The sequence below is a fragment of the Apiospora aurea genome (assembly GCF_038362705.1).
Source record: "Apiospora aurea strain CBS 24483 chromosome Unknown utg000006l_segment0_segment0, whole genome shotgun sequence".
NCBI classification, from domain to species: domain Eukaryota; kingdom Fungi; phylum Ascomycota; class Sordariomycetes; order Amphisphaeriales; family Apiosporaceae; genus Apiospora; species Apiospora aurea.
In genome coordinates, this window is record NW_027117393.1 from 251,274 (window position 1) to 264,000 (window position 12,727).

At 47.7% G+C, this 12,727-nt stretch overlaps 4 protein-coding genes across 4 annotated transcripts; 1 reads left to right on the forward strand and 3 right to left on the reverse strand.

Annotated features, from left to right (window-relative positions):
• Positions 1 to 1,014: 1,014 nt before the first annotated feature.
• Positions 1,015 to 1,566, reverse strand: PG986_008676 (uncharacterized protein; the record flags this gene model as incomplete). The annotated part of the gene is made up of 2 exons (XM_066844898.1): positions 1,015 to 1,110; positions 1,180 to 1,566. The coding sequence occupies 2 exons, from the start codon at positions 1,564 to 1,566 to the stop codon at positions 1,015 to 1,017; spliced, it is 483 nt and encodes a 160-aa protein (XP_066697296.1).
• Positions 1,567 to 2,170: 604 nt separating this feature from the next.
• PG986_008677 (uncharacterized protein) lies at positions 2,171 to 2,695 on the reverse strand (the record flags this gene model as incomplete). Its single annotated transcript, XM_066844899.1, has 1 exon — positions 2,171 to 2,695. The coding sequence occupies one exon, from the start codon at positions 2,693 to 2,695 to the stop codon at positions 2,171 to 2,173; it is 525 nt and encodes a 174-aa protein (XP_066697297.1).
• A 1,276-nt stretch (positions 2,696 to 3,971) lies between these two features.
• PG986_008678 (Alpha/Beta hydrolase protein) lies at positions 3,972 to 5,032 on the forward strand (the record flags this gene model as incomplete). The annotated part of the gene is made up of 2 exons (XM_066844900.1): positions 3,972 to 4,713; positions 4,773 to 5,032. 2 exons carry the CDS (start codon positions 3,972 to 3,974, stop codon positions 5,030 to 5,032), a joined length of 1,002 nt encoding a protein of 333 aa, XP_066697298.1.
• A 290-nt stretch (positions 5,033 to 5,322) lies between these two features.
• PG986_008679 (uncharacterized protein) lies at positions 5,323 to 6,135 on the reverse strand (the record flags this gene model as incomplete). Its single annotated transcript, XM_066844901.1, has 1 exon — positions 5,323 to 6,135. The coding sequence occupies one exon, from the start codon at positions 6,133 to 6,135 to the stop codon at positions 5,323 to 5,325; it is 813 nt and encodes a 270-aa protein (XP_066697299.1).
• Positions 6,136 to 12,727: the final 6,592 nt, after the last annotated feature.

The window sequence follows — 12,727 nt, forward strand, 5'->3', positions numbered from 1 at the left end:
TTGACGAGCGACGGGCTGTCCAAATCTTGAACAGGTAATAAAGTCCTCGTGTTTTCGGGGATAGCTGCTGGTGCGAGAGGAGTGCGAAGAGCGCTGATGGGGAAAATCCGTTTCTTCTGTGGGAGGTGGGGAATCGTGAAGGAGGTTTGCCAGAAGATGCATAACCCAGTGGATATGGGAGCAGATTTAGATTTAGCAGTTGGTAAGGCAGTCAAGAAACAAGATGACCCAGTCGGAACTTGAAGAGGGTTTGATTGTCAAGGGTGGGTTGGTACAAAGTGGCAGGTGAAGAATGGATTGGCAAACCTGCCTGGCAAAAATAAGGGCCTGGGGCGGTATCAATTCGGAACATACACAGAGGCCCTACGCGTCAGATAACTAGATCTTGTTTCGGACCGCGTATGGTGGTCTGTCAAAGCAACGTGCAGGTTGGGTGACCTAGATGTTCAATCAAACTGGCTAGGTGAGCAGATTTGACAGTGACGGGGTCAACAGCTGGTGATTACAGAGACGTTGGAAATACATCGGCCGAGGGCACAGCTTCCCATTTCAGGATCTGGACTAACCATCACCCTTGAAATGGACGTCACGGCATCTATGGACATGCGAGAAATCCATGAGAGTAGAGGACTAACTCCCCTGCCACTTGTCGTAGTTCTACTCAATTACGCATTTTGGTTCATGATTGATTCGCGATGCACTAAGATGCCTATGATGAACTAAAGCAATGTGATCCTGGCTCACGGTACCTATTTGCCCCATGGGGGCCCGGTTGCCGCTATGCCCCAGTCCACGGCTATGTTATGTAGGCCCAATGCCAAACGCAATTATTTAATGCGTCAGATGTCCCATCGTTTCCCGGGAGGCCAGGACTAGACGAAAGAGAAAGCACTCTGTTCAAGCTCGAATGAATGGATGCTCAAGATCCTCGACCGATCTCCAAAGGCCTCAGTTCGACTGACCAGCCTCCCCACCATTGCCGTGCTCGGGTCCGGATGTGGCAGCAGCGGATCCTTATCCAGGTGTGCAATTGTCCATCAGAAGTGTGTCGGCGTATTCCATCAATGCCTCGCACTCTAAGAGCTGCTGATCGAGTTTCTTCATCAGGGCCTGTCGCTATTGTGTATGTCAGCCTTTTGATACAGTGGCGAATCGGTTTCGGGTTCCCAAGTTACTTACCTCGTCCTCAAGTCTGATGCCATCGGGGAATTGGACGTTGAGATCCATCTGTTGGGCTACGCTTGCCTTCCTTCCAACCGTGTTGCCATTCATCTTGGCGTCCACCTCATCGAGGAGTTTTCTGATATTTAGCATCATTCCCTCGCGGGTTTTGGCGATGTTGATGATCCCATGAATGACAGCCTCTTGAGCACCCGATCCATTCTCCTGCGCAGAATTCATGTCATCCAGCAAGAATGAGATGCTATCCATGTGTTTCTCGTTCTGCCGTTGCAGCAATCCGACAAGGCGACAGTTGAGAAGGGTTTGGTATTGGTCGAGTGTGTCAGCTCCCAGCCGATCTTGCTCATCGCCCGGTTGGACGTCTTGCTCGGTAAGTTCAACCATTGCGTAGTCCACGTATAATGGGAGAGGCAATGTGCCGGGAATGTGATGTGTTGGTAATGAAACGAATCAAGCGGAGATGCAGAGTACCCACAAGTTGGGGCTGGGAATGCAGGTGGAAGGCGTTAGGCTGGAATGGTTGAGAACTGGAAGAAATACCACAGCAATCTCTTTGTAGAGGTAGTCCGCGGTAAAGGGAAATATTGGATACAAGTACCCACGAAGATGAAGCTCCGGGGCAGCTGATTGTCACGAGTCGACTTGAGGGCACCAGGCAGCAAGGGAACTGGTGGATGTTAGATGGAGCCTGTAAATTGTCCAGGCTTAGGATTTGCAAGAAACAAGAAGTCGTTCCGCACTGGCCTGTGAACTGGCAGTAATTAAAAAAACGGCCAATGGAAACGGTGAAGATTGTGCAGTGGCATTGTGAGACTACTAAGGCTTCCACAACCTAAACATTCACCGTTCGCCTGTCTAAACATGCCATGGGCCAGTGTCTTTCCGTATCTACATAATGCCTTTTTTCGAACACCGTTGAAATGATGTAACCAAGTCCCCCAATCGTAAGCCGTCCCTATCACGTCTGCTTGTACCACGCACACTGCGCTTACTGTGCTTTGGCAAAGGGGAAGCACTCAATCCCCTGATCCTCCGCAAGCATGTAAACTGCCACTGCCCACCACTGGTCCTCGTTGCCCTTTGTCATCTCCCGAATGGCGACATGAGCGACCAGGTATCCCATAGCCAGACCGAGATTCTTGTGACGCATCACGACGACCGTAGCGGGCATCGGGCGATGGGCGACGACTTTGACGACGGCCGGGTCGCCGTGCAGTTCGGCCTTGTAGCAATCAGGGGCGGTTCCTCCGTGGTTGTATTGCTCCCTGATGCGCTTCTCGACGTCGGCGAACTTGTCATCGGGCCAGTCATTGAGTCGGTCGTCCTCGTTTCCGGAAACAAGGAGCGGGCCATCCAGGTTGCGATGGGTGAGGAACGTGTTCCATTGTAAATTGAGGGGGCCTTGCAGATACACTCCCATGAGCCGGTAGGGACCAGTCACTTCGAAGGTGCTAGGCGTAGGAAACAAGGTTAGCATCCAACAAGAGCGAGCGGCCGGGTAGCTACTCAGCATGTGCGTACTTTGGAAGAGGGAGAAGGTTCTGTCGCTGCTCGGGAGGGGGAGTCATTGCTTCTGATGTGGACAATCGGATGGGAACCCAGGTGAAGGAATGGTAGAGTAGGAAGCCATTGCAAGTGAGCGAACCTCACTGTACGTTTGTTCTGACTCTGGGGTTGGGTATTTCAATCAAGGAAGGTGCAATGAATGGCCTGTACTTGCATCCATTTTTCAGATGGCGACTGCCGTCCTTACAAAGCTTTTCTGGCACCACACCACCTGCGGACGTCTCAACACCATCAACACCATTTCACCATTTCACCAGCCAATCGATCTATCAACATCGCTTGTCACGAGCAGCAATCACCAAAACATCCATAATCCGACTGGAAAGAGAAGTGGAGTAGCCTCGGGTAGCCTCCATCAACCATCACCCGTGTCCAGCTTATCGGCCCATTCAGGCGGTGCGGACTCCCACAGCATAAAGTCCTTCCAGTACATCAAGGGCTCAAACGTGAGCAAGGCCATACCTCCCACACGACTGATCACACGCCCGAATTCTCGTTCCGCAGCTTATCGAGAACCTATCCGATTCAACCAGTTTCAGGCGACTTGACGAGTTGATCGTGGAAATTCTCTTGGTCACCATTCCGACGCAATAAACTGCAATGACAGCCATTCCCGAAAAAGTGCCTGGTTTTATGGGCCTCGCACCAGAATTGCGCGAAAAGATCTGGAAGAGTGCAACGATGTCGCGACGTGAGGTTGGAAAAGGGTTTAGTGGGGGAGGCCGTAGCACCGCGCTTGGTTTCGACCGGGGAATTGGGCCCAAACCCCCACTGGACTGGGGAACTCCGAGGCGCAGCTAACGTGGACATGGAAATCTAAACCGGGGACCTGACGTTGATTCTACATGCTGAAAGGACCAGATACTTTGGCAAATACGAGCAGGACAACCTAAAGCAAGCGAGGAAAGAATGACGGAAAATAGAAACAAAAAGTGGACTTGGGCGGGTGCCTCTGACGTTAGATCTGATACGGCACAATCAGGATTTACCCCTTGCAGCTCATCCCTGGCCCCCACACAGCCGATCATCCGGCTGTGTTTGTTGCAGTACAAAACCCCCTCAATCCCAAAATGCGATTTGACGCAGACATAGTCAAGCAGACTGAGTCACAAAACCGAGATCTTAAAGTGGTTGGAACCCGGCCGACTCCCTAAGTAGGAGACAAGGATCAAGAAGATATCATCATGTTGAAACCAGCGGCTACCGCGTCAAAGACACCAACCATGCCTTCGTCGTCCTGCCCGTCCTTCGTCCACCCGGACTACTGGCAGCTGCTAGGCAGCAAGCCTCCAGCCCCGCCCCCGGCCGTGACGGACCTGCACGTCCTCCGCAAAACGACAAACGCCACCACCAAGACCGTGTTCGACGCGATCCCTCTCCCGGACGGCATGGACATCACCACCAGCACCGCGACCTCAGCCGACGGCACCGAGTTCGAAATCACCCGCTTCGCACCCCTGAGCACCCAAGAGCAGCAACAGGAGAACCCGGGCACCCCGCAGAGGGCCATCATCTTCGCCTTCGGCGGCGGCCTCGTCGCCGGCACCGTCCCCATCTGGCGCCACGCCATCGCCGACTTCGCCGAGCGGGCCGGGACGCAGGTCTTCGCCCCCGCCTACCGCCTCGCGCCCGAGGACCCCTACCCGGCCGCCGTCGACGACGTGCACGCCGCCGTCGCGTGGGTTCAGGCGCGCGCCCCCGAGTTCCGCGTCGACCCGGCGCGCCTCGTCGCGTTCGGCGTCAGCGCGGGCGGGAATTTGGTCGCGGCCGCCGCGCTCCGGGCGCGGAACGAGGGGATGGACCCGCCGATCGCGGCGATGTTGCTAAGGTACCCGATGCTGGATGACCGGACGCGGGTGGGGGAGGGGGATCCGCGGTTGGCTTACTTGACGTGGCGGCCTGAGGTTAATGCGTTGGCTTGGGAGGCGTATTTGGCAAAGGTGAAGGCAGAAGGAGGAGAGTCGGGTAAGTTATCTAACATCCACGCTTCCGCAAGGGCCTACTGACTTAGTGTGTGTTTATAGCAGACGACAGCATCCCGTACACCGCCGCCCCGGGACGCGCCCAGGATCTGCGGGGCCTCCCGGCTACGTTCATCGGCGTCGGCGACCTGGACCTGTTCTGCGAGGAGTCGGTGGCGTTTGCGGAAAGGCTGGAACAGCAAGGCGTTCGGGCGAAGGCGGTTGTGTATCGCGGTGTGCCTCATGGGTTCGACATGGTCCCGTCTTTCTCGTCAAGGCAGGAGTTATGGAATGACGAGATAGCATTCATTCAGCAGATCTAGTGGGCTACGGTTAATCATTAATAGTACGCAATGGCCAGTTATATTCGGTGACACAATCGAACTCTGGAGTGTGGCCGGAAACGCCGAGATACATGTTTCAGATGCCATAGATCCGTGAAAGAAATCATGTTTATTGAGTGGTGTGGTTCCATTTATCTAACATGCTCCCATAATACATAGCGCCCTTCTTGATGTAGTCTTATGGCCGGCTTGAGAAGTCTTCGGAGAAATCTCGAAAAAGCCAGCATTGGTGGTCGTAAATTGCTCAAGAAGCTGTAGGGGTTGACCAACTAGTGACCAGGCACGTTCTCCTCCTCATCCTCTTCAGAGGCAGACCCAGCAGTAGCCCCAGTCGAACTGCGGCCAGGCGAAGAAACAGGCGAAGAAACAGGCGAAGCAACGGGTGAAGCAACAGGTGAAGCAACAGGTGAGTCCAGAGCCCCAGCCGCAGCCGGAGCCAGAAGTAGATCTAGGCCGGGAACCCTAGGAGCGCGCGCGAACGTGACCGACGGAGGGAGCCAGTGGCGGGTGGCGGCGGGGCCGTTGGGGAAGAGGCAAAGGGCCCATCCGGCGCGTTGACGCATCTGCCGGTGGGCGCGACCGAACCGGTACCCGAGGATGCGCTCGTAGACGGCCTGCGCGACGCGTCGGAACTCGGCCAGCTCGTCCGCGTCGCCGCGGCGGAGGGCGACCAGGGCGAACATGACGGGGACGCCGTACCGCCGGAGCCATCCGCCTCCGGCAGCGGTCGCGGCGTAGGCACCACCGGGATAAGCAGCAGGGTCAGGGTTGGCGACGGGGCCGGCCCGCTGGCCGGGGACGATGCGGAACTCGGAAAAGAGGACGCCCTCGCTGATCTGCTGGGCCGGCATCTGGGCGTTCTCGAACTCGTGCTCGAGGATCAGGCCGAAGACGTAGAGCTCCCCGTCGTTGAAGCGGGAGGGGAAGGGGCCGAGCCGAGGCTCGAAGTGAATCTCGTAGATCGCATAGCGCGGGTAGCGCGGGCGTTCGCGAGCGCCCGGGACCAAGGTGTCGTCGGGAAAGTGCTCGTAGAGCTCCATGGCGCGGACGTCGTAGTTCTGCAACAGGATCGGCAATGCCATTGTCGCGGATCTTGCGTGTGTCCTTGTTCGCGTGGCATTGTTAGCAAGTCGGATCAAATGTGTTATTCGGGGTTATGATAATAAGATGAACTCACTTACACTTGGGATTCTTAGTGGGAGTTCGGTAATGGTCCGCTAGGTGGCGGGCGAAGAAGGGCTGGAGTGATCAATCAGCGCTGATGAGAGGGATGCGCTTGCGACCAAAGAGCGAGAGGAAGAACAAGGCACCATTGTGGTTTCAGTTATCACTTTTATAGTGACGAGAACCACTCCATCGCTAAGCCGCGTGGAGTCTGGCCAGCCGCGAATCGTCAATGAACTGCATACTGTGCATTGAACGGCCTCGTGGCCAGCCGCATGTTGTCGATGAGGTACTGGTTCCCAGACCCGCCCGCCTTTGGCGATGGACAGAGTAGCTACAAGAACCTGAGACTGGGCTGCCCGTATGTGACTATCCGGTAGAAGCCCAATCAAGACAGATGCAACCAGGGCTGTGTCCCTCGATAATCGCCGACACATACACAGATACAGCTACGGTGACGGCCTCTTGTTAGATATCACGTGTATTAAATGGAAGTAGATATTGTGTAGTTCAGAGTGATGTATTTTCCTCCGTCTGTCCTTGCAGAGGAGATTTTTTCTTAGTTATTTATACCCTTTTTAATTAAAATTTTAAGGTATTTAACCTAAACTCCGTATACTAGAGTTACTATAGTAGGTAATTTGTTAAGGTTTTTTATATTCTTTTAAAACTAGCCTTTCGGAGAAACCCTTTTATTTAATATACCCCTTTAATTATTAACCTTTTAAGATAAACGAGTTAATAACTAGTAATATTTATTTCTCTTTTAATAATTAGTTTTTCGGTTGCTTTAAAGTCTTTTAGAGTTAAATTCCTTTTTTATTTAACTTTAAGCTTTTCCCTTATATCTACTAATCCGATTTATTCGATAAATCGTTAATGCTTTTAATAAAGAAATGCTTTCGTAAAACTATCGGTAATTATATGTTTTAACGGGGTGTATATAATCGTAAGAGTTTTAATATAAACCTCTTACCTTAACTAATAATTATAAATATTTATATACTTTAAGCGAGTATTTAAAACCGTAACTTTATCTTAAACTAACCGTATTATTTATAAATTATTGCATTCTAAACGAATCTTTTAAATATCTAGCCTTACTCCTAATTCTTTTAATAGTCTAAAGATAAAATACCCTTCTTTAGCAGCTTAAGTAAGGGAGAGTAATTCCGCTTCCGTTGTGAAAGTAGTCACGGTCTCTTATTTATTCGCTCGCTAACTAATAGTACCGCTAAATAGCTTTATAGTATACGCTTATAAACTTTTTCGGTTTAATAAATTATCGGCGAAGGAAACGTCGCTTACCACGATAAAATTATCGGATCCTCTTAGTTATAATACGAAATGCTTTATAGAGTAAAGGTATTAAAGGATTCGGTTTACTATAATATAATATAACGGTTTAAAATTTATATTAAATTTAAATAAACGAAAGGCGGTAAATATAATATTTAATCGAGTAATAACTGCCGTATATAAGATCGAATCGATCTTTTTTTAATATAAGTTAACCTCGCTTAGCCGTGTAAGTCCGTTAAAAAATAAGAGCTCGTTTTAAGCTATAAAAGTTCGAAATAACCGCTTCGGTGGTTAATTTAATAATTGCGTAATTTTATTAATATAATCGGTTTATAATAATTAAATATATCTTTTAACGCGGTTTTAAATAACGTTAATTCCGAGGAATTATTAAAATTTATTGCCGCCCGTAAATTAATAATGTTTTTTAAGAGTATAACGTGGTTTACCACTACGCGACGCATATCACTTGGCGACGCACCTTTTCCACTTCTCGACCCTTTTACATAAATTAATTCAACCACAACGCTTAAAATCAATTAAAACTACTCGCTATCCGATTCCTCGCTTGATTCTATATCCTTTTCACATGTTCGCGCATTATGACCTGTCTCGCCGCAAACACCACAGCGCCTTCCACCGGTCGCCCTCCGCTTCGACGAACCCCCATTTTCACCTTCATCGGGCGCTGAACGCTTCCCTTTTGCCTTCTCGTCCTGTAGCTGCTGAGATTCCTCAATAGTAAGGGCTCCTCCAAGCTGGACTCGCGACTTTTTGGCTCTCCGGCGCTTAGAAAGTGCCAAATTAGCCTCCTCCAGCATATGCATCCTATCGCGCATAAGGGTCATTTCATGGGCCATTTTGGTCATACCCTTCGCCATCTGGTCTACCGCATCTAAAATCGGCGTCGGAGAGCTTCCTTGATGGGTAGACACCCTCTTTTTGATATAAGTAGAGTGCTTAGTTGTTTGTTGGGGGTTGGACGGCGTTTGAGGGTCGTAGGTACTGGCCGTCCCTGGACGGGATGGGTTAGGTGTAGGCGTCCGGAGACGCACATTCAGCTTGCTAATTACCTCGTCAGGGTTATGAGGTACTAAACCAGATGCGCTGAATCCAGATTTGATGTTGGCTTCCGTAAAAACAGTAAAATGCGCGGCTTTAAAGGCGATAAAGAACTCGAGCTTGGTAATATGGTTTATAGAAGCCTTGATAAATAGCTCGATTTCTTTCGAATAAGCACGTTTTAAAGGCGAATAAAGTGCTATATCGAGAGGTTGGAGCAAGTGCGATGAATGGGGAGGCATACTAATAGTGATAATATCGTTGTCCTGGCAGTATGCCTCGAATTCGGCCGAAATGTGGCTCTCGTGGCCGTCGAGAATCAGGAGGCGGTAGCGACCCTTCGTCTGCGATCTGGTATGTTTATCGAAGTGTTTGATCCAGTCTAGGCCTGTCTCGTTGTTGGTCCAGCCATTGGAAGTCGGCTTGATCACCCAGTCGCCCGGTAAATCGGTTTCGCGGGACCAGTTCGCGAGGTGATATTGGCCTTGAACGATCAAGAACGGCGGAATGCACCAGCCCTGCGAATTAATGCATTCAATCGCCGTTGACCATTCCCGATTACCAGGCTGGACCGACTTCGCCTTTCCACGCCGCTCGGCGCGTGTTACGACGAGTGTTGACCCGATCATGCCCATCATGAAGCCGGTCTCGTCGAAATTCCAGATGTCTTCGTCGACGATCCCGTATTTCGCCTTTATATTCGCGACCAGCGCAAACCAGGCAGAAATAACTTTAGAATCCTCGCAAAGAGCCCTCTGGTAATCGTACCGACGATTCATTTTGGTCTTCAGGTCCGGGTTGCGGTCGATAAAGCGCCTGACCCAGTGCTTGCCGACGCGGTCGCCGCCGCGCGACGCGGTAAGGAGATTAGCCATATCTTCTACACCAGCGAGATCGGGAGGCATCCCTCGGATATCCAGATCAATTATATGCTTGCGAAGTACCTCCTCTTCAGTTGGATTTATTTTACGTCGTTTCGGTCGGATTTCGCGTTCTGAAGTTCGGCCGTGGATTCGATGGCGTAAAGTTGATTCGGGTATGTTGTAAGCTTTTGCTGCTGCTCTTTGGCTTATTTGATTCGGTCCGTTTCGTGTCGCTTGAATTGCTAAAACTATCCGATCTTCTTGGGATTGATTAGGCATTATGGTTGTGGAGGTATTACGCGTTGAAGTTTAATTGTATTGGAATTGAATTGAGGTGCGTCGCCAAGTGATATGCGTCGCGTAGTGGTAAACCACGTTAATCGTTTAATTAATTGTATACCTTTTTCGATTTTTAAATGCTATAACGATATCGTTGTAACGAACGCTATCTGGGTTTCAAAGGAAACCTAGTAAGACGTACTTGGGGTTTATGCTTAGCAATACGAGAGAGTATCTGAACGTGCGATAGAAGTCCATTTTTATCGATATAATGTGTAATAGCCGTAGGAATAAAGATGACTGAGGTGCGTAGACTTGAGGGTATTCACAATAGAGTCGTTAAGGCTGTTTGCTTCACCAATGAGTTAGATTGATGCTTAGATTGATCACTGAAGTAGAGAGTGTTTATATGAAATATATAGGGAACGTCTATCGTTATATATCCAATCCCTCCTTCACTGATCGCGCCTGGTCAGCGATCACCACTGATCACGCTTGGTGTTGCTTAGTGATCACTGCTGATCATGCTTAGTGTTATTATTAATAGTACGCCGTATGCCGAAGGCCTTCGGTATATTTACTTAGTTCTTCGTGTAATAAACCGTGCCGAAGCTGGACTAAAAATACACGCTGCTAATATCGTAAAATCTACCTTACGTACTCGACGTTACTATGCTGGTTCTTACTCACCAGTTTAGTAACCCTTGCTTTAGGGCCTGAAAAGAAATTATTCAGGTTCGGGTAGTCCCCTAATCTCCATTATTAATTTATATAGCGGTAGTCGACCGGTCCGTAAAAGCCACTTTGCGATAACCTTCGCCGTATCTTTTTTATAGTAAGCGTCGCTAAATCGCGACGAGTTCGTAGCGGACTAGGTGTTAGTTGTTTTATTAGTTGCTTTTGTTTTCTCTCGAAGTCTTTACAGTATAGGATTAGGTGTTCGGTTATTTCCTGTCCTTTACCGTAATTATATAGCGGCGTCGGGACGTTTAAAACCTAATAAGTAAACAGGAACGACTTAAGCCCTATTTTTTTAATGCGTACTTATATTAAGACCGATATTTCGTGTTTAAATATATCATTATAACGACGATACGCTCCCTAGTTTAACGGCGACTTTATAATTAGTTTACAGCGGTTTCGCGTCGAAGTAACGGTATAAAATTATTTTTATTCCTATTTTTTTTTAAGCGCTTATTCGACCGTTTAACTATTTAACCATTATCTAGCTAACGTTAATTAAGCGTCGCTTAATTATAAAGTTATAGGGGCTTCGTTAATGGCCCTTTAAGGTTTTTTTTATCTCTTTCTCCTTACGCTACGTTTTTTATTAATAATCTCTACCGTTTTTATATAAGCGCCGCGTAAAAGTTATAGTTTCCCGGTAGTTTCCGTGCGTATTTCGAAGCTAGCTGCCTTCGTATTTAAATAGAGGTTAAGGGGGGGAATTACCGTTTTAATCTTTAAATAGTATTAGGGGGTCGCCTTATATGCCCTTATTACGGTCCGGAAATAAAAGTTTTGGATTATTATAAGGCTAAAAGCTAGCCTTTTTTCGGTATCGCTTATTTTATACTAAGCCGACGCTCCGTATACGAATACGCTACGTATTACCTTCGTATAAAACTCTTTTACCCTTCGTATTAAATATTCCTAAATTAACGCTGCGAGCCTAGTAAAAGTTAATATTTAAGTTACTATTTTCGCTTTAATTTTTAAAATATAGTCTTTTTATTATAGCTTCCGATAAAGCTAAACGCCGAGGAATCTCGTAAAGGTTACCGGCGTTATAATAGCGTTTCCGAGGCGTACTTATAGCGTATAAGCTTTTCGCGTTTTAATAAAATAAATAAGCTCGCTTTTTTTTAAGTTTGAACTCTATCTTTTTCGTGCGTGCCCAACGGCTATAAATTTCCCAGGCTTTTTTTAAGTTTCGGTAATTCGTAACGTAATTTAGTTTTACAGTAATAAGATTCGTATTATCCGCGAATCCGACAATAATAAGCTATTTATGCGCTTTTAATTTCTCGTATAATATAACGATATAAAAAATAAAGAAAATCGGTAATAACGGGGAGCCTTACGAAACACTAGCGCGGAGCTAGATTTTCCTTAACGACTTGCCGTCGAAATAAAAGTAAACCGATCTATCCGTAATAAAGCTCTCGACCCATCGGTAGACCCAATTCGGCAGTCCTTTCTCGCGGAGTATAATAATTAGTCTTTTATAGTTAATTATATCGAAAGCGCTTTTAATATCGAGTTAAAAAAAAAGCGACGCTTTTTTATTACTACGTTATACGAACAACGTCGATAATTAATCGAATAGCTAGCTCGGTAGACCGCTACGTTCGGTTTTTTATTTAACTTTTAAATAAAAGCGAGTACTCTTTAGCTATTCCGGTAATTCGCCGGTTTATAGCTATTTTTATTACCTTTCCGACCGTACTAAGTAATAAAATAGATCTCTATTTATTAGGTGTCTATTTTTCGGTTACTATTTTATTTAGCTTTAGGATCACGATAACCTTTACTGTACGGAAACGTTTAAGGAAATAGGCAAGCCGGAAGCTCGCTGTCGCTAAGCCGGCTAACGTCCGGAAAAAGGGTTCCTTATACGTTTTAAAGAAACTAAGAAGTAAAAAGTCTTCTTTTAAAACTTTTTAGGGTCCCGTTTGCTTAATAATATTTTTTATTTCTTTAGCCGTTACCTCCGCCTCGATAAGGGTAAGGCTAAGGGCGTGGTTCGGTACGGTATTTAAGTCCGTAAGGTCGGCTTTTGGGTTAAAGAAGAACCTTTCCAAAAAAAGCGTAGTTTTTTCGTCGTAGTTTCGCGCCTCGTTAATAACTCCTTTGCTACGTTATAATTCTGGGATTCCCGCTATCTGTAGTAACGTCTAGCTCCGTAGTCGGGCCTATTATTCAAGCGACCAAAGTATTTTAAAATCGTAAGAGGCAGCGGCGATTGTATAGCGCCAGCTTTTCGTTTTCGCTATTTAAACGA